This window comes from Pongo pygmaeus, chromosome 20, assembly GCF_028885625.2.
Source record: "Pongo pygmaeus isolate AG05252 chromosome 20, NHGRI_mPonPyg2-v2.0_pri, whole genome shotgun sequence".
NCBI classification, from domain to species: domain Eukaryota; kingdom Metazoa; phylum Chordata; class Mammalia; order Primates; family Hominidae; genus Pongo; species Pongo pygmaeus.
Genome location: NC_072393.2, coordinates 62,747,207 through 62,773,144, shown reverse-complemented (window position 1 = coordinate 62,773,144; position 25,938 = coordinate 62,747,207). Strand labels below are relative to the sequence as shown.

At 44.3% G+C, this 25,938-nt stretch overlaps 2 protein-coding genes across 5 annotated transcripts in view; one reads left to right on the top strand and one right to left on the bottom strand.

Annotated features, from left to right (window-relative positions):
- Nucleotides 1-25,938, top strand: part of LOC129019400 (zinc finger and SCAN domain-containing protein 5A) — a 97,333-nt gene that overhangs the window by 63,863 nt on the left and 7,532 nt on the right. The gene's annotated exons all lie outside the window — the stretch shown is intronic.
- On the bottom strand, nt 7,123-21,208 carry LOC129021123 (putative zinc finger and SCAN domain-containing protein 5D). Its single transcript, XM_054466170.1, is given in 6 exon segments — nt 7,123-7,886; nt 8,154-8,304; nt 9,195-9,398; nt 10,198-10,438; nt 14,086-14,216; nt 21,062-21,208. Coding segments are annotated over 6 exon segments (1,638 nt in total).

The window sequence follows — 25,938 nt, the reverse complement described above, 5'->3', positions numbered from 1 at the left end:
TTGCAACATTATTCACAATAGCTCAGAAGTAGGAGCTACCCAAGTGTTCATTGAAGGAATAGATAAACAAAATATGGTCCATCTGTACAATGGAATATTATTCCCCTTTCCAAAGGAAGGACATTGTGACACATGCTACAAAGACCTCATTTGACACCAGAAAAAATAATATAATAATGTTAGCAGTTTATTCTAGAATTTGTTACAACTAATAGGTAAGATGATGAAAACATTGGTCTCCTAAAATTGTATAATAAATAAAATAGGCTATACATTAATTAGAATATAATTATATATAGCGACCACAGTTTATCTTTATGTAATACTTTGGGACTAACAACAATGATTTGTATAACAATAAAATATTTCATTATAAAATTTGAATATACATTCTAGTAGAGTACAAGAAAAAAAATGTCAGATTGTGTGAACCATCATATGAACCACCAAATTTAGCCTCACACTAACAGGAGAGGAAGGCTTATTTAAAAAAAAAAAAAAAAAAAAAAAAAAAAGATGCTCACTCACTGGTATATCAGTTAGATAACCTTTTCTGTTGTTTGACGCTTTGATTATGTTTAATGTCAAACAGAAGCAGAACCATCTAGCTGTACCTGTTAGAACAAGATCTTTTCTGCCATCTGCTGGACATCTGTCATAACTATACAAATTAGCTATAAAATCATTCTAACTTTAAATTTTTAACATAAGCTGGGTGCGTATGATGCTAGTGGCACTGGCTTAGACACAGCCATCTTACCCCGTGCAAAACCTGAATTGACAAAGAGACACTGCATCCCTACTTTCTCCAGTTCTCATCCACTCAGATCTTCAACTTCTTATTGTAAGAAAAAAAAGGTATTTAGTGTCTATAACACAGGATAACGTCTCCCCATGCGTCCTCATTCTGTTGACATCCCAACATTCAAAACTGTTCACCTCATTGCTTCTTAATATCACAACCCTCACCTCCAGCCTGTGTGTGTCTTGCCAGCACACCGATGGGAACCACTTGTTCACGTTCCTTCACTGGGACGCACAGACTGCCACCCAGGTGTTCAGCTTTCTGGCATTTTCCTGTTATTTGCATGCTTTATTTGGTGCACGGGATTCTTTTACAAGTTCTGTGATCCTGTGGACAAGAAAGTACCAAGCCACTACTTCCATTTCAGGTGTTCCAACCTTTCTAGGTGAACTATGTTCTTGGGGTCCACAAATTTCTCTCTCCATCTTTTTTTCTCTCCCCCTCCACCCCCCCTCCCTGCCCACCTTCTGTTGCTCTCCTGACCATCCAGAGGACTTTTTTTTTTTTTTTTTTTTGAGACAGCCTCTTGTTCTGTCACCCAAGCTGGAGTGCAGTGGCACAATCACAGCTCACTGCAGCCTCAAAATTCCCAGGCTCAGGTGATCCTCCCACCTCAGCCTCCAGAGTAACTGAACCTATAGGCTCACACCTCTGCAAGGGAAAGGAACAGGACTTCTGTGTCAGTTACAAGTCAAGTGCCTCCCAGCTTCTAAGTCCACAGGTTCAGTGCCGGCCCTGCAATAACGGAGCTGTCCTGGCTCCTTTGCAGCGAGCGCAGTGCTAGGCTCTGCCACTAGAGGGGGCGGGAGAGACATCCCAGGAGGAAGAGGCTCCACTGCGCCGCCATCTTGTCTTTCTTCTTGCCCCTGTTAATGGCCTTATCAGCCCCACATGAATGGGGCCCCCTGGTGTGTTCACGACCCCAGCTCCTGCCTGTGGCTGCCTCACCACAGGCCTCTCCATACTCCAGCCACCAGCCTTGGCCCCTGTACCCCAGAGGGCTGCCTCCTATTTCCCTGATGACCATGCTCCCGCCTTTGCCCAACCAGAGGCCTCACCCAGACATTGAGGTTCATACCTCCACTTTTGACTTGCTCTTTCCTTGGGATTATTAAAAGTTTGACCATGTTTGATGTTTGTTTCTTATCACCCCACAGCTGGACAAGCTGATTAGAAAACCTGGGTACACCCTCTTCTAGTGCCAGTGGGGAGTTCAAACCCTGTGCAGTACCCCTGGCTGTGGCCCATCCCCTAAGCACCATAAAACCCCAACCCCAAACCCACCTCCTTTCTCTGCCCTCTCAAGCCACATTCAGACCAGCTTGGGAAAGCCCACTCTGCTGTGTTCAGAAATCCTGTTACATAATAAGCTTCATACCCTCTTGGAGTGTGTATGTGTGGGTATATGTGTGTCATCAGTCTTAACATTCAAACCCAATTTTGGGTGGTGTAATCCTTTTTCTCCAGGTGGCCCCAACGTTTGCATTGTTACAGCCTCTCACCTGCTCAAGCCAGGTTTGGGTAGGTGCACCTGAATCCATCAGTTCTCCTTTTTCTCTCCCAGAAAACCATAAGAGAATCTTGATTGCTCCCATATCCTCTCTTACCCAGCACCCTCCAATCCATTATCACTTGACAGGCATGTTGAGCTTTAAATTAGGTAAACCCAATTGTGCGGCTACATTCTTTAAAATTTGTCAATGGATTCCCATCCCTCTGAGAAACCTTCCTCCCTAGGTATCCTTCAGAATTCTTTTTTCTTTATAGTTAGGCTCATGTTGTGGTCAATAAATCTTTATTTTGGAAGTCAGAAAGCTTTTTTCCACAAAGGAGCAGAGAATATATATTTTAGGTTTTGCAGGCTATTTGGTCTATGTTGGATATTCTTCTCTGGGTTGCTTATATTACCACACTTTAAAAATATAAAAAACAATTCTTGCCCAGGTGTGCTGGTTCACATCTATAATTCCAGCACTTTGGAAGGCCAAGGCAGGAAGATCACTTGAGCTCAGGACTTTGAGACTGGCCTGGACAACATAGTGAGACACTGTCTCTATAAAAACATTTAAAAATTAGCCAGGCTGAGCGGGCAGGCTAACTTGGACTGGCTTATTTCACTTAACATAATCACCTGCTGGAAGCTGGTGCCCAGGAGATCAAGGCTTCAGTAAGCTATGATCATGCCACTGCACTCCATCCTGAGTGACAGAATAAGACCCTGTAAAACACACACACATACACACACACACACACACACACACACACACAAAAACTATTTTCTAGCTTGTGGGCTATTGAAAAACTAGGTGGCAGGCCATAGTGTGCCAGCCCCTGCTTTATATTAAATGCTGCTTGTGCAAATTGCTGTGGGTTTTTTTCTCTTCATTGGACCCTGATTGATATAGCTTCTCAATGCAGATTCTCTTTTGAAACTCCCAATCATTTTTCCCCAGAGAAAGAATACGCTAGAAAGTGGATAAAGGCCAAAAGTCCAAAACTAGTGTATCTTCAACTACACAGAAAAGCACCAAGAATGGGTCATAGACATCCCCCCATTCAAAAAAATTAAACATTATGGAGAAAGGTGCCCTCAATCAGTCACTGAATACAGAAGGGTCTTCCTGAAGTACGGAGGGTAACAGAGACTGACAGTCACAAGGGTCATCAGTGGTCTTTTTTTTTTTTTTTTGACACGGAGTCTCACTCCATCACCCAGGCTGGAGTGCAGTGGCACGATCTTGGCTCACTGCAATCTCCGCCTCCCAGGTTCAAGCGATTCTCCTGCCCCAGTCTCCCGAGTAGCTGGGACTACAGGCGTGTGCCACCACACCTGGCTAATTTTTTGTATTTTTAGTAGAGACAGGATTTCACTGTGTTAGCCAGGATGGCCTTGATCTTTTGCCCTCATGATCCACCTGCCTTGACCTCCCAAAGTGCTGGGATCAGTAGTCATTTAGTTGAATAGCTTAGGCCACATAAAGCACGTGGTCTTTTCGCTAAAAAGAATAGAATCCATAGAAAATAAAATGCAAAGACTGTAACAGCAGGATTAGATTTGCTCACTTTCATACTCAATATGGCTGCCATGTGATAATGGGTGGAAGGCCATTGGGTAGGCACAGATGTGGGAGAAATAAAACACTTAGTATAGTATTCTGGGTAAGAAACCAGAAGGATTGAGTATTTCAGATGCGCTTATCAGACACTGGCCTCAAGTTGCTGACTTGAGCAGTAAGAGATGGTAAGATTTTGCTCAGTTGATGCAAAGCTGGAACCCAGAGGAGACTCCCTCCCCACCACTCAAATGAGGGTCTATTGACGAGCAGCATGTGCCTCACCTGGAGCCTGTCACTGAATCAGACCCTGCATTTTAACAAGATCTGAGGGTGAATTATATGCACATTAAAAATTTGAGGGCCATGAGGTTACAGTAAATGAAGCGAGATGCTAGAAATTTCTCTTTATACTGTATATTACTGTACACCAGTGGTTCTCAACCTTCGTTGCTCATTAGAACCACCTGGAAAAATTTTTTAAACCTGATTTCCAAGCATCAACTCAAACTGGTATCTCTTGAGGGTGGGAATCAAAACTGTCTGGGGATGGAGAAAGGGAGTCTGTCTCGAGCAGGTCTTTGCTATCTTATCCTTAGGAGCAGCCAGCCTTAAATCCACTCCCCCAGGGTGTCCTGTCTATTCTGCACTTAACTTTCAAAATATTCTTATTCCTTTGCAATGAATTACTCTATGCTGCATCTCTTTTACTGTGTGTCTATTGTTTACATTCCTTTAAATTAAGAAGACAAGAACCGAGGTGTCACAACAGTGAACTTTAATAAATGAATCCAGCCTAGCAGGTAGTGACCTTTCCGGAGTTCTGAGGATCGCTGGTCTCTGCCTGTGAGCTCAACCAGCCATTCATAAAATGCCCTCCCAAGACCAGCAGCATCAGCATCACTGAAAATGCAGATTCACAGGTTATTTAAAACAAGTAAAATCTGAGAAATTATCACCAAGAGGAGGCTAGGGAGACGTGACAACTCAAGGCAATGTGGCGCCTTGGATGGAAAAGAAGGGAGAGGAGGGCATTGTATAAACACTGAGGAGGTCTCAATAAAATAGGCACCTTAGTTCACAGCAATATATAGAGTCAGCTCATCGCTTGTGGCAAATGTGCCATATTAATGAACCATGTTAACAATGGGGGAAATGGTGTGGAACATTGGCGAGCTCTATGGACTTTTGAAAGATATTCTAAAATGAAATCTAAGGCCAGGTGTGGTGGCTCATGCCTGTAATCCCAATACACTGGGAGGCTGAGCCAGGCAGATCACCCGAGATCAGGAGTTCCAGAGCAGCCTGGCCAACATGGCGAAACCCTGTCTCTACTAAAAATACAAAAATTAGCCAGGCGTGGTGGTGGCACACCTGTAATTCCAGCTACTCAGGAGGCTGAGGCAAGTGAATTGCTTCAACCAGGGAGGTGGAGGTTGGAGTGAGCCGAGATTGCGCGACGGCACTCCATCCAGCCTTGGTGACAGAGTGAGACTTGGTCTAAAATAAAATAAAATGAAGTCTATTTTTTAATGCACACTCTAAGGCCACACCCCTGATCTACTAAATTGGAAGCTCTGGGATCAGAGCCCACCCTTTTGTAGATTAACAAAGCCTTCAGGATATGGTACTATCACTAAGACCAACTAGTCACCAGAGACTCTGAATGCCTCTGTAGTTCAAGAGTCAAATCAGGAATTTAGAAGTTGCCAAATTTAGACCAAAAAATACACCATCTGGGTCAGGGACATAAATAGGCAGAGCAGAGAGGATTTGGGGGGGCAGTGAAAATATCCCCCATGATACTCCAGTGGTGGATACTCATGAGGCCTTCATCCAAACCCACAGGATGTACAACACCCAGAGCCCTAATGGACACCACGGACTCTGGGTGCTGGTGATGTGTCCAGGCAGGCTCACTGATGGAACAGGTGCACCGCTCTGCTGGGGATGCTGGGCGGAGAGAGGCTGTGCTGTGTGGGGAAGGAGTCTAGGGGAACTCTGTGCTGTCCACTAAATTTCCCTGTGAACCTAAAACAGCTCTGAAAAAGTCGTTAGCCAGGCGTGGTGGCTCACATGTATACTCCCAGCACTTCTGGAGGCCAAGGTGGAAGGCTCGCTTGAGGCCAGGACTTCGAGATCAGCCTTGGCAACAAAACCAGATCCCATCACTACAAAAAATTTATTTCAAAAAATTTGAATGAAGTAATACTAATAAAGCCTAATACAAACAATGCAGGATGCAGTGGCTCACACCTGTAATAGCACTTTGGGAGGCCGAGGCAGGCAGATCACTTGAACTTAGGAGTTCAAGACCAGGCTGGGCAACGTGGCAAAACCCCTCTCTTCAAAAAATACAAAAATTAGCTGACATGGTGTGGTGTGTTCTTCTAGTCCCAGCTACTCCAGTGGCCAAGACGGCAGAATTGCTTGAGCCGCGATCAAGTCTGCAGTGAGCTGTGATTACACCACTGCACTCCAGCCTGGGTGAAAGAGTGAGACCCCATCTCAAAAAAAAGAAAAGAAAAGAAAAAGAAACAAAAAAGAAAACAGTGCAGGATACCCAATAGAAGCTGAGTTTCAGATAAATAATGAATAATTTAGAACAGGCTGATACTAAAAAAAATTGTTTATTTGAAACACAGATTTCCCGAGGCATTGTGTATTTAATCTGAACACCTACTTTGACAACCTTACTTTACAGCAAAACAGTGGATAATAGCATGTCAATCAAAAGGCTCCGTTTTTTGTTATGAAATACTGAAAACTAATTAGATGTTTGTTTATTGAAAGAACAGGCCAGGCGCGGTGGCTCACTCCTGTAATCCCAGCACTTTGGGAGGGTGAGGAGGGCGGATCACGAGGTCAGGAGATCGAGACCATCCTGGCTAACGGTGAAACCCCGTGTCTACTAAAAATACAAAAAATTAGCCGGGTATGGTGGTGGGCGCCTGTAGTCCCAGCTATTCGGGAGGCTGAGGCAGGAGAATGGTGTGAACCTAGGAGACGGAGCTGGCAGTGAGCCGAGATCACACCACTGCACTTTAGCCTGGGCGACAGAACAAGACTCCGTCTCAAAAAAAAAAAAAAAAAAAAAAGAACAGCAACACAAACCCAAATAAACCTGTACGAAAACAAAGCTCTGTGGGGAGAAGAATATTTACTCGGACATCCTGGCATTCCTATCTAGGGCACTCCCTCTGTGTGCCAGGCGCCCTTGCACCTGCTTCATGTCATATCTCATCTAATAACATCAATGAAAAATCATCCTTCACATTCTCTGGGTGCAGTGGTTTCTTGATGTGTTTTCTGGTGGCATTTTAACGTTTCAGGCCGACGAAAGGCTCTTAGACACTTGGGACATTTATAGGGTTTCTCTCCGGAGTGGATGAGCTTGTGCTCATTCAAGTTCTTCCTGTAGGTGAAAACTTTCTTGCAGTCGTTACATTTATAGGGCTTCTCCCCCGTGTGGCTCCTCTTGTGACACTTCAAGGAGAACATCCTGTTGAACCGTTTGTTGCAGACGTCGCATGTGTAGGGCTTCTCACCAGTGTGGATTCGCTGGTGAACGCGGAGGTCTGAGAGCTGCATGAAGCACCTCTCACAGAAATTACATTGAAAGGGTCTCTCTCCTGTGTGTGATCTCGTGTGGATGGCTAGCTTGGAATTACACGTAAACCTCTTATTGCACACGCCACATGCAAAGAGCGGCAGTTCCTTGGCTTCTTGGCCAACAGGCTGACTGACTGCGCCCGCAGGCCCTGGGGAATAAACTGAATTTATCTCAGGTTTTCCCGGGGATTCGCTGTTGCCCACAGGTGTGGCTCCTCCTTGAGGCCCTTCTTGGGAAATGGAGGTGGCGTCTGGTTTGCTTCTTTTGGGACATCTCAGATCCAGAGCGTCTCCTCTGTTCCCGCTGTGAGTCAAAGCTTCTCTCTCCACAACGCAGGCAGAAAGTGTGTCAGCATCCACATTTTCCACAGAGCCTCTTCTTTGGGGTTCCTTCCCCTCCTTAGCTCCCACCACACCTGCTGGAAGAAGGGATTCCACGCACAACAGTTAATAAGGCACATTTTCAATACACCAAACTCATTGCAACCAAACGCTGATGTTGGCTGACAACTTCCCCTCAACCTTAAACATAAGACATTGGACTGTAGGTCTCTGGAGAGTAAGGGATGGAGAGGCTTTGGCAGCTGAGTGCCAACTCCCCCAGACATGATAATGCTGGGACCCCAGCCCCGCACCCCAGAAGAGAGGGACTAACCCCTGTGGATCGAAGTCTTCATACTCACTAGGACCGTTTGGAAGCTGAGGCTCTGGGGATGTAAGTCCTGTGTTTTCTTCCCTGTCTATGTTCAGATCCTTCTCCAAGGTTGGCTTGGGTCTCAGAGCCTTTGGGTCACTTTTCATGAAAATAGTCTCTGGCAGCAGGAAGTCCTCTTCCTGACAATGGAAAACCAACAGCAATGACTGCCATGCCTAAACTGGTGGGTCATGGACATCACTGTCCCTTCCTGACTGGATACACCAACTTTTCTAATGATACAGGTTTAGGGATAGGTGCAGACTTCCTATGGGCCTCCCACATCATCCCAAATAAATATCACCACCTCATTTCTGAGTCTGTCCCTAATCTGCACCCTCCATATTCTAAATCAGCTCCTGTGCCTGGTGGTTTTCACTCTTTGGTTCTCTGAGCATATTTCTCCCCACCATGCCAACGTCTCCCTGCCCCTGACGCTGGAAGGAGCATGACTCTAGGTCGAGGCCCCTAACCCCTGGCACCACTGGCATTGGGGCTGCATCACCTTCCTGGAGGGGGTGCTCCTGTGCAGAGCAGAGACCCCGCCTCCACCCTCTAGATGCTATTAACACCCCACCACCCCCTACAATGACACACAAACACATCTCCAGACATGGCCATGTGTCCTGAAAGGCAAAATCACCCCAGTTAAGAAACACTCCTCAAATTAAGAAATTGACAATCTGTAGAAAGTGCGTTCCTTGCTGAATTATTACGTTAAATGTCTTTGAGGAAACTGAATAGGGAAGGGACCTTCAGTTCATTCTTCTGTGCCAACTGCCTCCCTCATTTCACTGAGACCATTTCTTACCCCCCACCCTACATGCTAAAAGCTCTCATGGTGGAGGGAAAAGTAGATGAGGCTTCATTCTCTGTGATGACTCAGGAATGTCTAAGGATGTAACAAATCCATGGGGAATGTCTCTGTTCTTCTCCTGTGCCAAATCTCTCAATCAGTCCAGAAGCACACTCAGTTTTCTCCTGTTCCTTCTCCCACCTCTGCCTAGACACCAGGGCCTCACACACTCACCTGCCTCCTGGACAGTGCAGGGACCTTGGGCAGGGTCTGCAGCTCTTGGCTGGCCTGGCCTTCCCCCGGACGCATCTCATTCACAGAGGAGGCCCGCTTGCTGGACACGCCTCCCGGATCATCTCTGACACTGGCAGGGATTTCAGCCATCTCGACATCTGATTCCTGCATAAGATATTCCTTGCCAAGAAAGTTGACCACAGACTGTAGAGAGAAAAAAGACAATCAGACTCACTATGAGAACCTGAAAGTAGCTCTCATATTCCCTGGGTCCTGCCATAATGCTCACACTTTATCGTAATTAATGTTCAAATCTGCCTTCCCGATGCAGAATCAGCTCTGTGGACACAGCAATCCTGTCTGAATTTTTTTCTTTTCTAGATAAGTACATAAATATGAGTCCTTTAGATGAAAGGGTCTCTCGACCAAAGAGAAGACAAGGAGAAATATTCTGGGTGAATCCAACTCAATTGGCCAATGGCAGCTCACCTGTGTTAGAACTTAGGGGCTCATTTGGGGACCTGGAGGCAGATCCTTGCATCTGATACCAACCACTTTCCCTGCCTCAGGATGGGACTTCTGGGTCCCCCTTCAGTTCACTCTAATGCCTCCTTCCCTACGTTCCATCAGGCGTAATATTTCACCAATGTCTTTCTTTCATGTTGGCCTCACACAGTGTGTGGGTCCCTGTATCCCCTCTGCCTGTCCATCTCCTACACCAGGAACTTGCCATCTCACCACAGCTGATAATTGAATCTGGATGATTATTTGTCATGGTGGGTTGTCCTGAGCATTGGAGAATGCTTAGCAGCATCTCCTGTCCTCCCCCTCGTGACAACAAAAACTGTCCCCAGACACTGCCATGTGTCCCTGTTGGGCAAACTCTCCTCTACTTGGAAGTCCTGACCTAGAGCAGCCCCTCGGGTCCTCTTGAGTCCAGCTGCACCATGCAGCCCCCATCCCAGCTCCCCTTCCCTGCACCAATCACGAAGGTCCCACTCACCCATTTCTTGGGTCTTCTGTTATTTCGTAGCAGGTCCTCCAGGTCTTTGCAGCTCTGCACACCGTTCACCTTGACTAAGACCTGGAGCTCCTGGGGCATGGAGATCATGAACTGCTCCATCACCAGCATGTCCAGGATCTGCTCTTTGGTGTGGAGGTCGGGCCTCAGCCAAAGATGGCACAGCTCAGTGAGTTTCCTCAGAGCCTGGATGGGGTCCGACTCCTCTGGGCAGCTGAACATCCTGAAGTTCACGTGACAAGTCTCAGGGTCCTGGTGATGATTTCCAGGTTGAGTTTCTGGGGAAGCCACAGACCGTGGCGGCTCTGACTCAGGGCTGTTGCGGGGTCCTCCCTGACCCCATGAGGAGTTGCAATTTGCAGCCATATCTGGTGGAGAATATTTCAGTCAGTCTCTGAGAAAGTTCTTCCAGTAGCTGGTGTCTAATTGAGACCTATCTAGACAGGCCTCCTTTGGTTTTCCTCAATAATAGATTCACTGTTCAGAAGTCTGCAAAAAACAACATGAGCCTGATCAAAGTTTCTAGTCTATCCACCCATCCCTTCCAAAACCCTCATCCAAATCCTGGACGCCACTTCTTCAGCAGCATCGAATTCAGCACAGTGGTAATCAACCCACCCTGTTATTCTTCCGGTGTCTACACCTGACTATATGTTCTGATTTAAAATCTTAATGCTCCCCTGGATTCTGATCTCCAGGAAATCATTGTGCAGAAGTGAAATCAGTTTTTTTTTTTCAATTGGAACAACATGGTTCCCAACTGTAAATTAAATAGGATACTTATGTGAAGCTCCTAAAATCTGATGCAACAGTAACTTATTTATGTTTTCCTGTCCAGACAAGATCCAAGGTAAAGCCCTTCATCATAATTATGCACAAAGATAGAGAAAAATAGTTACAACCTACAGTTGTCCCCCAACACCTTTTCTTGTTAACCCTAGGACATTTGTTTGCTCCAGGGAAGGGAGAGCATTAAGTAATCATATGAGAATTCAACTCCTACACAGATATTGTTATTTTGGTAAAATGCACATTCATAAATTTCATCATTTTTACCCTCTTCAAGTGCACAATTTCATGGCACTAAGGCATGCACCATGCTGTGCAACCATCACCACTGTCTAGTTCCAGAATTGTCTCATCACCCCAAAAGGAACCCCATCCCCATCAGTGATCACCCCCTGCTCACCCACCCCAGCCCCTGCCAATCCCTAATCTACCTTCTGTCTCTAAGGGTTTCTCTATTCCTAATCTCATCTGAGAAAATGGATTTAAAGTCTAGTGCTCTATGAAATTTTCAGGAAGTGAAATAATACAATAGATTTTTTGAGGCTGGGTGTGGTGGCTCATGCCTGTAGTCCCAGCACTTTGGGAGGCCAAGACGGGAGGATCACTTGAGGTCAGGAGTTCGAGACCAGCCTGACCAACATGGTGAAACTTCGTCTCTACTAAAAATACAAAAAATTAGCTGGGTGTGGTGGCACGTGCCTGTAATCCTAGCTACTTGGGAGTCTGAGGCAGGAGAATCACTTGAATCAGGGAAGTGGAAGTTGTAGTGAGCCAACATCGTGCCATTGCACTCCAGCCTGGGCAACAAGAGCAAGACTCCGTCTCGAAAAAAAGAGAGAAAGAACGATTTTTTGAAATTTGATTCTAAATGTAGTTTCATTAGGCAGGAGACACTGTGTGATACTCTCCAGGCATCAGTTATTATCCAAGTGCAACAGCTATGAGAACGCAGCCCTGCCTTCCTAGCCACAGGTGGGAGAAGCAACCGAAAGGTCTTCAGAAAGAAGAAAGAATTGACAGGAGGGTCTCGGGAAGAGTCACTGGAATCCTGAAGGATGGAAAACCTACGCTTCCTGGAAGGAATCTGAGCAAGTGCAGAACACAGAGACAGCCCACGAAACAATCAGCAGAGAGGGAAGACAACCCAGAGGAGACAATATTTGCAAACCACACATCTCACAAGCAGTTCCTATGCAAAACATAAGCAACTCAAACTACCCCATAGCAAGAAAACACATAATCCACTAGAAGGGGGCAAGGTGCCTGTGTGGACATCTCAGATGAAGACATGTGAATGGCCAGCAGGTCTAGGAAACCTCTTCATCATTCATCATCAGGGACATGCAAATCCAAACCACAAAGCACCCCTCATGCCTGCTAGAGTGGCTGTTCCCAAAAAGACACATGGAATGAGTGTTGGTGAGGATTCGGGGGAAAGGGATCCTCTGCGCCCTGTGCTGGGATGTAAATTAGAGCAGCCGATATGGGAGACAGTATAGAAGCTCCTCAGAAAATTAAAAGTCCAACAACTGCATGATCTGGCAATCCTGCTCCTGGGCATCTACACAGAGGAAAGGAAATCAGGACGTGGATTCCAAGACAGTGAAACTCTGGAGGGGATAGAGGGAGGGAAGGTGGAAAAACTACCTATCGGGTACTCTTCTCACATCCTGGGTGACATGTTGAGTCATACCCCAAATCTCAGCATCACTCAGTACACTCATGTAACAAATCTGCACAGGTACCCACTGAATCTAAAATACAAGTTAAAATCATTTAAAAAATTAAAAAAGAAGTAGGTGACATGAATAATAATTTTAAAAACCTAGCGGACTCATAGTAGCAGTAAGTAGAATGGTGGTTACCAGGGCTGGGGTGGGGGTTGGGGAGATATAGGTCTAAGGGTACAAATTTCAGTTGGAGAAATGAATTCAAGAGAGCAATTGTCTAACATGGTGACTTCAGTTCATCACAATGTATTGTATATTTGGAAATTGCTAAAAGAGTAGATTTCAATCAAGTATTCTCACAGCCAAAAATGATTAGTACATAAAGTAAGGCATGTGAATAGTAGCTCAATTTAGCCATTTTAGTGTTCGTATCCTACAAAGCACATTATGCTGTACACCACAGTTATATACAATTTTTAGTTTTCAATTTGAAAGCAAATTAATTTTTGTTAAAAAAGCATACAAATATGAGAGAGAAAAGAGAGCCTAAAATTCTGGAATTAAAAGTGGCTTTGCCGCAAGGGCGCCTGCTGCTGCTCAGGCCAACGCAAGAGGATCACTTGAGCCCAGGAGTTTGATAACAGCCTGGGCAACATAGTGAGAGCCTGTCTCTTAAAAAAGTGGTTTCATGTTCCTAGAAATCACCGTGTATTCACTCTCAGTTCTTTTCCCATTAAAGCAAGCAATGGAACATGGGAAAAAATAAAGGCAGGTACGCAGGTTAGTATTCAATTCTGGGAGTATATAGCACACAGGACCCCCATGTAGGGGCACTTAGCTCAGATTCTCATTGGCCTAGTAGGTTGATGCTCATTCATTAATGGCTTGATTTTGCCCTGTAGAAAGGGAAAATCCAGTGATGCTTTTCAACAAGTGGTGTGTGGCCAGCAAGGTGGCTCACACCTGAATTCCAACAGTTTGGAAGACCCAGATAGTATGATCGCTTGAGCCTAGGAGTTCAAGACCAGCCTGTGCAACATACCGAGACCCCATCTCTACAAAAAAATAAAATGTAGCCGGGCCTGTTGGCAGGTAGGTGCCTGTCGTCCCAGCTACTGGCGAAGTGAAGTCTGGCCAATGGCTGGAGACCAAGAATTTAAGCCAGCCTGGGAAATGAGCGAGACTCCCGTCTCTAAAATGTAACCTATCCATGATGAGAAAGTTAATATTATTCCTAATTTACATAAGGGTTTCATAACAAGCCAGAGTTAACCGTGGGGTGCAAAGGAGACCCGCTGCCTTCACAAGGTCTCCAAGAAAATGCATGAGAAAATAAACCCAAATCTTTCTGAAACTAACCCCCCTGCATGCCAGCTCCTAAACCCCACAGACACGGCCTCTGGACACTTACCTCCTTCCCGCCTTCTGCCTCCAACTTTCTCGCATCTGGGATGTGCTCTCCAACTGGCCTGGAGCTGAACTGTGTCTATTTATGGAGAAGTCGAAGGACTCCAGGCCCTGTTTCTAGTTCCTGCGAAGCCCCTGATTGGTATAGGGCCATGTAATCCATTTTAGGTGATCCGTGTTGATTACATTTCCCAATGAAACCCCGCCCACAGGAAATTAAAGTATTAAACATGCCTACTGTGCAAATAACATAGGTTTTCCCACTCTACTGAATTATTTGTCATATTGCTGAAGTATTTGGAGGCCTCAGAAAATATAGATCCACAAGTTTTTTTGTTGTCGTTGTTTGGTTTTGTGGGGTTTTTCTTCTTCTTTTGGTTTTTTTTTGAGACAGAGTCTCACACTGTCCCCCAGGCTAGAGTGCAGTGGTGTGATCTCGGCTCACTGCAACCTCCACCTCCCGGGTTCAAGCGATTCTTCTGCCTCAGCCTCATGAGTAGCTGGGATTACAGGTGCCCACCACCACACCTGGCTAATTTTTGTATTTTTAGTAGAGACGGAGTTTCACCATGTTGGCCAGGCTGGTCTGGAACCCCTGACCTTGTGATCTGCCCACCTCGGCCTCCCAAAGTGCTGAGATTACAGGCGTGAGCCACCACGCCTCGCCCTAGGTCCACAAGTTTTAATCACTTTGGGTCCCCTCGCGCCACACAGACAGTGATATCCTAACAAGTAAAGTAAAGGACATGTTAAGAGTTGTTGGATTAATATCAAACCAGTGATTTAATGCAGTTTAAGCAAAGCCTTTCACATATGAATGTCAATATATTGAAAAATACAGTCATTGCTGATATACAATAAATATTAGTGATAATTCTTTTCTTTTTCAATCTCTTGGAATTCACATGGAAAAGCTTTGCTTGAACTGGTCTAAATCACTGGTTTGATATCAGCCAACCTACCCTTATGTAAAAACAGTGGGAACCAGAGAAAGGCACGTGGTCCCCACTCTGCATTCACTCCAGGACGGTGAGAGGGTGGTTTATAGATACACTGAGGGTCCTACAGGGTTCCCTGGTTCTCAGCCCCCTGACTGAGGCCTCTCAAACATGAAAAGCCTTAATGTTAGGTGTGAATTATACTGCGTGGATCATGGAGTCATTGTGGAATGACAACTGAGTCTCATGATTAGATTACATGATTACATTACAATTTGGGAAGTTCGAAGCATCAGCTGACTCACAAATCCATTCAAATTGTGGCTCATTTATTTTTAATTCAGAGTAAATTTTCTCGTCTAACATTTAATATACATTGGAGGCCTATTAATATTACACTGATTCTGGTTTAAATCCTTGGGAAATCTTAAGCCACTGAATTTTGGGAACTTCAAGCTCCCTGTGAATAGAACCAGGGAATTATTACCTTTCTGGTGTGTTCTTTGGAAGATGAAATAAGATTATGTCAGTAAAGTGCCCAACACAAGGTCATTTTGCCAAAAAGTTCTGAGACTTATTTCCTGATGCATTTTCTCATACTTTGTGATATTTTTCCTTGTTAATAATTGAGGCGTTGATAGTGAGTCAGTTCAAAATGGAGTTATTAAGTGGAATGAACTAGAATCTGCCTAAAACCACCATCTACCTACCCAATTCCCTCCAATCCTCTCCTCTTGAAACATGTCATGTTCTCATGAGGAATGTCTTTGGCATTTTGGTAGGGATTGAGCTGGATCTGTAGATCTCTATTAATAGTGTGGTCATTTTCACAATGTGAATTCTTCCGATTTATGAACATGGAATGTCTTTCCATTTTTGTGCCCTCTTCATTTCCTCTCATCAGTATTTTATAGTTTTTCTTGTAGAGATCTCCTACCTGTGTGGATAAATTTGTTTATTGATTTATTTATTTTTAGAGCCAAGGTCTCACTGTGTCACCTTGGCTGGGTGCGATGGAAAACTCATGGCTCACTGCAGCCTCAAACCCCTGGGCTCAAGAGAGCCTCCTGCTCCAGCCTCCTGCGTATCTGGAATTACAGGCAAGCACCACCACACTGGGCTAATTTTAAAAGATTTTTTTGTAAAGATGGGGGTATAGCTATGTTGTCCAGGCTGCTCTCCAATTCCTGGGCTCTATCCGTCCTTGGTGACTAAGGTCACCATGCTGGTGTTTACATATCCCTATTCATGGTGTAATTATCACTACAATCAAGCTAATTAATGTATTCGTCAACTCACATAGTGACTATTTTCTTTTCATTATTTATTTATTTGCTTAATTCCTGGCCTCAAGCAATCCTCCTGCCTCAGCCTCCCCAGTAGTGGGGACTAGGAGCATATGCCACGACCCCCGGCTTGCTTTTTGTTTCTTTGACGTGTGTGTGTGTGTGTGTCTGTGTGTATGTGTGCATATGTGTGTATGTGTGTGTGTCTGTGTGTCCGTGTGTATGTCTGTGTGTGGGTGTGTGTCCGTGTGTGTTTCCGTATGTCAGTGTGTGTCTCTGTGTGTGTCCGTGTGTGTGTCCCCATATGTGTGTGTCCATGTGTTCATGCGTGTCTGTGTGTCCGTGTGTGTGTCCACATGTGTGTAGGTGTGTGTTCGTGTGTGTCCATGTGTTCATGTGTTTGTGTTCATGTGTCCGTGTGTGTGTGTCCGTGTGCGCGTCCGTGTGTCTGTGGTGAAACACTTATGATCTATCTTTTTTAAATTTTTTTTATTTTTGAGACAGAACCTCACTCTGTCACCCAGGCTGGAGCACAATGGCACAATCTCACGTCACTGCAACCTCCGCCTCCCAGGCTCAAATGATCCTACTGCCTCTTCCTCCCAAGCAGCTGGGAATACAGGTGCCACCATGCCCGGCTAATTTTTATATTATTTGTAGAGATGGGGTTTCGCCATGTTGCCCAGGCTGGTCTCAAACTCCTGAGCTCAAGCGATCCGCCCGTCTCAGCTTCCCAAATTAATGGAATTACAGGCATGAGCCACCGCGCCCGGCCCATGATCGATATTCTTAGCAAATTTCAAGTATACGATACAGTATGGATGCTCTTCAACTTACAGCGAAGTCACATCCTGATACATTGAAAATATAGAAGATAAAAAAATGCATTTAATATTATGTCACCTACGAAACATCAGAGTTTAGCCTAGCCTACCCTAAACCTGCCCCGAACACGTACCTTCCCCTACAGTTTGGCAAAATCGTCCAACAGAAAACCTATTTTATAATAAAGTGTTGACTCTCTCCTGTAGTTTGTTGAATACTGAACTGAAAGTGACAATCAGAATGGCGGTGTGGATCCTCCTCAGCAATGTACACAGCTGAAAGCACCACCGTAAAGGAGAAAAATTGTACGTGGAGCTGTTACCGGATGGAGTTGTCGACGTTCTAGGCGTGTTGAACAGAGAATTGAATGAAACGCACAAAGTAACAAAAGAACAAAGCAACGAAAGACAAAAACACAAAAAAACGAAGTAAAGAAAGCACAGGTTTATTGAAGACAATTCACAGACTGGGAGCGGGGCTCCAGCAAGAAGCCCAAGAGCTTCCTCAATTAGAGTTTTTATTAACAAAAGGAACCTGGCAATACCCCTCGGTGCCTTTGAGAGGCCTCCCATTGGCTACACCCCGTGAAGGACTGACTTGTGACCAATCAGAGGCTGACGTGGAGACTTGGCCCACCGTCCATCAGAGGCTGGAGTGGAGGCTTGGCCCACGGTCAGTCAGAGGCTGGAGTGGAGGCTTGGCCCACCGTCCATCAGAGGCTGGAGTGGAAGTTTGGCCCACTGTCCATCAGAGGCTGGAGTGGAAGTTTGGCCCATGGTCAGTCAGAGGCTGGAGCGGAGGCTTCTGTCTCGTTATCACAGGAATGAGGATGTGGCCTGTGTGCTGTCTAATCTTGCCTAGAACTGGCTGCAGCTGCTGTTCTTTTGCTTCTACCTTAACCCCTGGTTACCCTAATTCCCTTGTAGCAGGACAAGCCACAGACAAAACCTCTCAAGACACCGAGTTGTAGAAGGAAGGGCTTTATTCAGCTGGGAGCATCGGCAAGCTACTGCCTTAAAATCCGAAATCCCCGAGTGAGCAATTCCTGTCCCTTTTAAGGGCTCACAACTCTTCAAGGATTTCACATGAAAGGGTCGTGATTGATTTGAGCAAGCAAGGGATACGTGACAGGGGCTGCATGCACCGGTGATCAGAAAGAAACGGAACAGGGCAGGGAGTTTCACAATGTTCTTCTGTACAATGTCTGGAATCTATGAGTAACATCAGTTTTTAAGTTATCAGTTGATTTTTAACTACTGGGTTTAGTCCAGGCAGGCCCAGGCCTGGTTTTGGGCCTGGCGCCGGGCTGCCTGTCTTTGGTTTTATACTTCCTTGTTGTTTTTTTTAGAACAGGTATTGAGTATAAAACAATATAAAACAATATGAGAGGGTCTCTCTCTTCCCTCACCCTATTCTCCTGCCTCAGAGCCATCGGAAGTAGGGGATGGTCTCTAACACTGATTACAGCCCCTAGTCCATATAATATATCTTCAGAGCTTGTTCACCCTGCATGGCTGCAAACTTTTCTCTTTTCTTTTTATGAACCTGAACCTGGAAGCACAGGAATTCTGTACTCTTCAAGAGAACTCTTTCCTCTTCAGTAGTTTCTTCCTTCCCACTTTGTGAACCAGGAAGACCTTGAAAATGGGAACATACTTCTTGTTTTCACTTTCCTTCTTTTTACCAATTTCTCTGCCTCATTCACTGAGGAATTTGCTGCTATCCCACACACCTCCTCTCCTACTGACATTCTGAAATCTTTGTGAGTTCATCATCCGGACACACAATCTCTTATTTGTAGAGTTAGGTCTCACTATGTTGCCCAGGCTGGTCTCAAACTCCTGGTCTCAAGAAATCCTCCTGCCTCAGCCTTCCAGAGTGCTGGGATTACAGGTGTGAGTTACTGTGTGTGTTCACGGTGCCTGGCCCGGGTTCCTTTTCTGCCAGCTTGGAAGGGCAACCCCATGACTGAATGTGATTCTGAGGATGGCTCCGCATTTACATCCTTGTTACAGTGCATCCACCTGAAACACTGCACACCTGAACTGGGACTGTTAACACCCATGCCAATACAATATGGGGTGCCAGGAAGTGTCTGCTGATATTTATGGCAAAAAAAAAATCTGTTTTGTTTACTTAGTGTATCAAAAGAAAGTCTGGGGTGAACAGTAGTATTTTTTTTTTAAGCAGCTGTGAAAAAAAGTTGCAGATCTGCAAAAAAACAACAACAACAACAACAAAAAATAGGAGGGTGATTTCTTAAAAAAGTGAGGGATCTGGTGTGGGTGAGGTTGCTTCAAGCTGGTTTGGCACAAGAGCTTTCTAGCCATTCCTTATCTGTTTAGAAGTGACTGATCCACCCACCGCCAGGGCGGCTCATCAAACAATGGAACCATTTGCCCTTATGGCGCACAGCTGTAAAAGCCAATCATCTCCAGGTGCCAAGCATGTCCTCTCATTTCACTCCCAACACAATAACGAGCGGAGGGCGGGGACCATTTCAAAGACAAAACGTCGACACTGTTTTTACAGACGGTGATGTTTGGACTAAATGAATGCCATGACCTGACTTTCTCAACAGTCTGAAGATAAATAGAAACAAGCAGAAATCTCATCTCAAGCCTGCCACGCCCCATGCTGTAGGCACATGTGAAATGTGAAAACTTGACCCATTGTACTAGTAGGTGGAGCTGCCACTATTTCAGTCATTGAATAGTGTTGAGATAGAATTGGGTTGACACTGCCAACTCCTAAAATTAGAATCTAGACATTGCAGGTACATCACTCAGAGCTCCAACGAATGCCTCTGCCTTCATAGAGTAGCTTTCTGACTTCTGTTTAACATTTTTTTTGGAATAAAGTCTTGGAAATAAGCCCATATAGTCAGACATGATGGCTGATGCCTGTAATCCTAGCACTTTAAGAAGCTGAGGCAGGTAGATTGCTTGGGTCCAGGAGTTAAAGACCAGCCTGGGCAACATGGTGAAACTCAGTGTTTACAAAAACATACAAAACAATTAGCCAGGCCTGGTGGTGCACACCTGTGGTCGCAGCTACTGGGGAAGCTGAGGTGGGAGGATTGCTTGAGCCTGAGAGGTTGAGGCTGCAGTGAGCTATGATTGTGCAACTGTACTTCAGCCTGGGCAATAGAGTAAGACCCTGTCTGAAAAAAAAAAAAAAGAAAAAGAAAAAAAAATTAGCCCATATAGGGGAAGGGGAAGAAAAAAGAGCTCAGTGAGGATCACAGAAGCGTCATCCACGTTGATGGCTGTGGCTTGCCCATGAGTACTGGTAGTTGAGATGAGGAGAGCTGGTCAGATTCTGAACTTGTTTTCAAGTTTTAAGAGAATCCTCTTTTTTTTTTTCTCATAGTCTTATTGAGGTATAGTTGATATAAAATAAATAACTCATATCCAAAGGGCCCAATTTAATAAAGTTTGGAATACTACTCAGCAGTAAAAAGAAATCATTGATAATACCCAAGAACATGGATGAATCTCAGAATAGTTACGAAAGTGAAAGGGGACAGCCAGAAAAAAAGTGCATCTGGTGTGATTCTATCGATATAAAATTCTAGAAAATTCTATTACTAGGCTGGGCACAGTGGCTGACACATGTAATCTCAGCACTTTGGGAGGCAAAAGCAGGTGGATTGCTTGAGCCCAGGAGTTCAAGATCAGCCTAGGCAATATAGTGAGACCCATCTCTACAAAAAGTAGAAAAAATTAGCCGGACATAGTGGTCCCAGCTACCTGGGGGGCTGAGGTAGGAGGTTCACTTAAGGCTGAGAAGTTGAGGCTACAGTGAGCCATTATCATACCACTGCATTGCAGCCTGGGCAACAGAGCAAGATACTGTCTCAAAAAAAAAAAAAGAAAAAAAGAAAGAAAAAGAAAATTCTGTTCGTGATCTGTAATGACACAGAGAACACCAGTGGTTGTCCAGGGATGCAGTTGTGGGAGGGACAGGTGATGAAGAGCCTGGGGAAGCGTTGGAGGATGGTGGGAATGTTCAGCTTCTTGATGACAGCAATGACTTCATGAGTATGTACAAATGTCAGAACTTGGACTCTGGACATGCAGGCACAGGAACCAGCTAAAGGAGCTGCTGCACAGCAGTGTAAATGCACCAAATGCCACTAAACTGTACTGATAAAACAGTTAATTTTATGTCGCGTGAAATTCATGTCAATAAACACATTAATTAAGGTATAGGATTTGTTGAGAGACTGAGTGTGTCATGTGAGGGAAATGCAGGAATCAAGGATAACCCCACAAATCTTGTGGATTGCACATCAAGGGAACTGGAGCCACCTTTACATAAGGTGGGGAAAGATGTGGTCAGTCTGGGATATGTGGTGATTGACAGGTCTGTTAGGCATCCAAGATGAGGGAAACTCCACATCCCCATGAGGGAAGGATGGTGGTTGGTCACACATTCTTAGAGAAACTTTATTTTCTTTTAGATATTATTATTAACTTTATAAATTTACAAATAAAAATGATACATACACATTTTTGGTGTACAACATAATGTTTTGATACATATATACAACGTGCAATGCTAAATCAAATAATTTGACATATGAGTGACTTACATACTTATCTTTTTTGTATGAGGGGAATATTTATGTATTCATTTATTTTTTGAGAAAGGGTCTGGCTCTGTTGCCCTGGCTGGAGTGCAGTGGCGTGATCACAGCTCACTGCAACCTTGACCTCCCAGGCTCAAGCAATTCTTCTGCCTCAGACTCCCAGGTAGCTGGGACTACGGGCTTGCACCATAATGCCCAGTGAACTTTTGTGTTTTTTGTAGAGACCGGGTTTTGCCATGTTGTCAGTCTGATCTCAAAGTTCTGCTTTCAGCTGTGTACGTTACTGAGGAGTATTCACACACCATTCTGATTGTCACTTTCAGTACAATGTTCAATAAATGACATGAGATATTCAGTGCTCTATTACAAAATAGGTTTCCTGTGGATGATTTTGCCTGACAGCAGGGGAATGTAAATGTTCTGAGCAGGTTGAAGGTAGGCTAGGCTAAGTGCTGATGTTCAGTAAGTGACCTAATAGTAAATGCATTTTTATTTTCTATATTTTACATTCACAATAGGGTTTATCAGGATGTAACTTCATTGTAAGTCGAGGAGCATCTGTACTGTATACTTGAAATTTGCTCAGAGGGTGTATCTTAAATGTTTCCACCACACACACACACACACACACACACCAAGAAATAAAAAGAAAGCCAGATGTGGCTCGTGCTTGTAACCCCAGCTGCTAGGGAGGCTGAAGCAGGATTGCTTGAGCCCAAGAGTTTAAGAAATAAATAATAAGGAAAGAACATGGTATCTATGTGAGGTGATGGAGATGTTAACTAGCTTGGTTCTGACGATTGCATCACAATGTATACCTGTTTCCAAACTTGACCCTGGTGACCTTCGTTAATAATAATATGTTGGGGCCGGGTGTGGTGGCTCATGCCTGTAATCCCGGCACTTTGGGAGGCCGAGGCGGGTGGATCACAAGGTCAGGAGTTCAAGACCAGCCTGGCCAAGATGGTGAAACCCCATCTCTATTAAGTATAGAAAAATTCACAGGCATGGTGGCGGGTGCCTGAAATCCCAGCTACTTGGGAGGCTGAGGCAAATAATTGCTTGAACCCAGGAGGCAGAGGTTGCAGTGAGCCTGGGTGACACAGCAACACTTTGTCTCAAAATAATAATAATAATAATAATGTGTTGGGAAAGTCTTAGCCAGAGCAAGGAATAAAGGGCATCCAAATTCGGAAGGAGGAAGTCGAATTGTCTCTCTTTGCAAACAACATGTTATCATCTATAAAAACTCCTGAAACCTCCACCAGTAAAACTGAGAACTGATAAAGGAATTCAGTAAAGCTGCAGGATACAAAGTCAACATGCAAAAGTCAGTAGTGTTTTTATACACCAACAACAAACTAATGGAACAAAAACCGAGAAAGCAATCCCATTTACAACAGCAAAAGAACCCCTAAAAACCTGGTAATAAATTTAACCAGGGAGGTGAAAGGTTTCCACAAGAAAAACTATTAAGCGCTAATGAAAAAAACTGAAAAAGACCACCAAAAATGGAAAGACATGTTCATAGAATGTGAAAAAGACCATACTATTAATAGACATTAGCAGATTCGATGTGGTCTCTTCCAAAATACTAACAGCAGCTTCACAGAAACAAGACTGTGAGTTTCCAGAGGGGAGGATTTAGGGGAATTGGGAATTGGGTAGCCAGAGAGTGGTTTAGGCACCTCCCAGTTAATTCCAGTGAATAATTCCGTTCTTAACTCTAACTCATTGGTTAGAGTTAAGTTAGAGTCAACACCTCAGTGGCAAACAAGAAAAAATATAACAAAGTATGAGAACATGCATCAGAAAATAATTGTTACAACTTCTTGGCAAAATGAACCTTGTATCAAGCACTTTACTGACATAGTCTTACTTCATCTTCAAAACAACACATCAGGAAAGTTCTACTCCCAAGAAGTTAGAAGTTCCCAGAGTTAAGCGGCTTAAGATTTTCCAAGGATTTAAACCAGAATCAGTGTAAAATTAACAGCCCTCCAATTTGTCCTAAAGGTTAGATGAGAAGATTTCCTCTGAAATTAAAATGAATGAATCACTGCTTGAATGGATTAGTGTCATCCAACTGATGGTGTGAACTTCCCAAATTGTAATCTAATCCTGCCTAGCACTTAATTATCATTCCACATTAACTCCATGATCCACACAGTAAAATTCACACCCACCGTTAAGGCTTTTTGTGCTTGAGAGCCCTAACTGAGGGGGACTGAGAACTAGGGAACCCGGTAGGACCCTCAGTGTATCTATAAACCACCCTCTCACCGTCGTGCAATGAATGCAGAGTGGGGACCATGTGCCTTTCTCTGGTTCCCACTGTTTTTATATAAGGGTAGGTTGGCTGATATCAAACCACTGATTTAGTCTAGTTCAAACAAAGCTTTCCCATGTCAACTCCAATATTCTTTTTAAAAAATAAAACTATCACCAATATTCATTATGTATCAACAGACTGTCTCTTTTTTTCAGTAAAAAATTATCACCAATATTCATTATGTATCAACAAAGACTGTCTCTTTTTACCAGTAAAAAATTATCACCAATATTCATTATGTATCAACAAAGACTGTCTCTTTTTTTCAGTAAAAAATTATCACCAATATTCATTATGTATCAACAAAGACTGTCTCTTTTTTCCAGTAAAAAATTATCACCAATATTCATTATGTATCAACAAAGACTGTCTCTTTTTTTCAGTATCTTGACATTCACATGTGAGAGCTTTGCTCAAACTAGATCAAATCACTGGTTTGATATTAATCCACCAGCTCTGAACATGTTCTTTACTTGTTAGGATATTACTGTCTGTGGCATGAGGGGACCCAAAATGGTTAAAACTCGCAGATCTATATTTTCTGAGGCCTCCAAATACTTCAGCAATATGACAACTCAGTAGAGCGGGAAAACCTATATTATTTGCACAGTAGGCATGTTTAATACATTAATTTCCTGTGGGTGGGGTTTCAGTGGGAAATGTAATCAACGCCGATTACGTAAAATGGACTCTATGGCCCTAAACCAATCACGGGGCGGCGCAGGGAACCGGAAACGGGGCCTGGAGTCCCGCTTCTCCATAAATACACGCAGTTCAGCTCCAGGCCAGTTGGAGAGCGCATCCCAGACCGAGGAGTGGGAGGCGGAAGCCGGGAAGGAGGTAAGTGCCCAGCGGGGATGTCTGTGGGGTTTAGGAGCTGGCCTGTCGGGGGTTGGTTTCAGAAAGTTTGGGTTTATTTTCTCATGCATTTGCTCGGAGACTTTGTGAAGGCAGCGGGTCTCCTTTGCACCCCATGATTAACTCTGACTCGTTATGTAACGCTTCTGTAAACTAGGAATAATACTAACTTTCTCATCAAGCTTAGGTTATATTTTATTTTATTTTAGAGACAGGTTCTCGCTAGAATTCCAGACTAGCCTGGAATTCCTGGGCTCAAGCGATCCGCCCGCCTCCGCCTCCCGAGTAGCTGGGACTACAGGCATATGCCACAACAACTGGATAAATTTTTAATTTTTTTTGCAGAGATGGGGTCTCGGTATATTGCCCAGGCTGGTCCTGAACTCCTGGGCTCTAGCATGCTCCCATCTCGGTCTTCCAAACTGTTAGAATTACAGGCCTGAACCACTTTGCCTGCCACACACCCTTTTTAAAAAGCATTGCTGGATTTTCCCTTTGCACAGGGTGAAATCAAGCCATTGATGAATGAGCATCAACTTACTAGGCCAATGAGAATCTGAGCTAAGTGTGCCTACCCGGGTGACCCGTGTGGTATATACTCCCAGAATTGAATACTAACTCCTGTACCTGCCTTTATTTTTTCCTGTGTCTTGTTTCTTACTTTAACAGGGAATGAACTGAGATCAAAGACAAAGTGATTTCTAGGAACATGAAACCACTTTCTTTTTAGAGACAGGATCTCACTATGTTGCCCAGGCTGTTATCAAACACTTGGGCTCAAGTGATCCTCCCGCCTCCGCCTCTGCCTCCTGAGCAGCAGCAGGCGCCCTGTGGCAAAACCACTTTTAATTCCAGAATTTCAGGCTCCCTTTTCTCTATCATATCTGTATGCTTTTTCATTAAAAATTAATTTGCTTCTAATTGAAAACTAAAAATTGTATATATTTATGGCATATAGCATTATATGCTTTGTAGTATTACAAACATTGTAAAATGGCTAAATTGAGCTAATATTCATATGCCC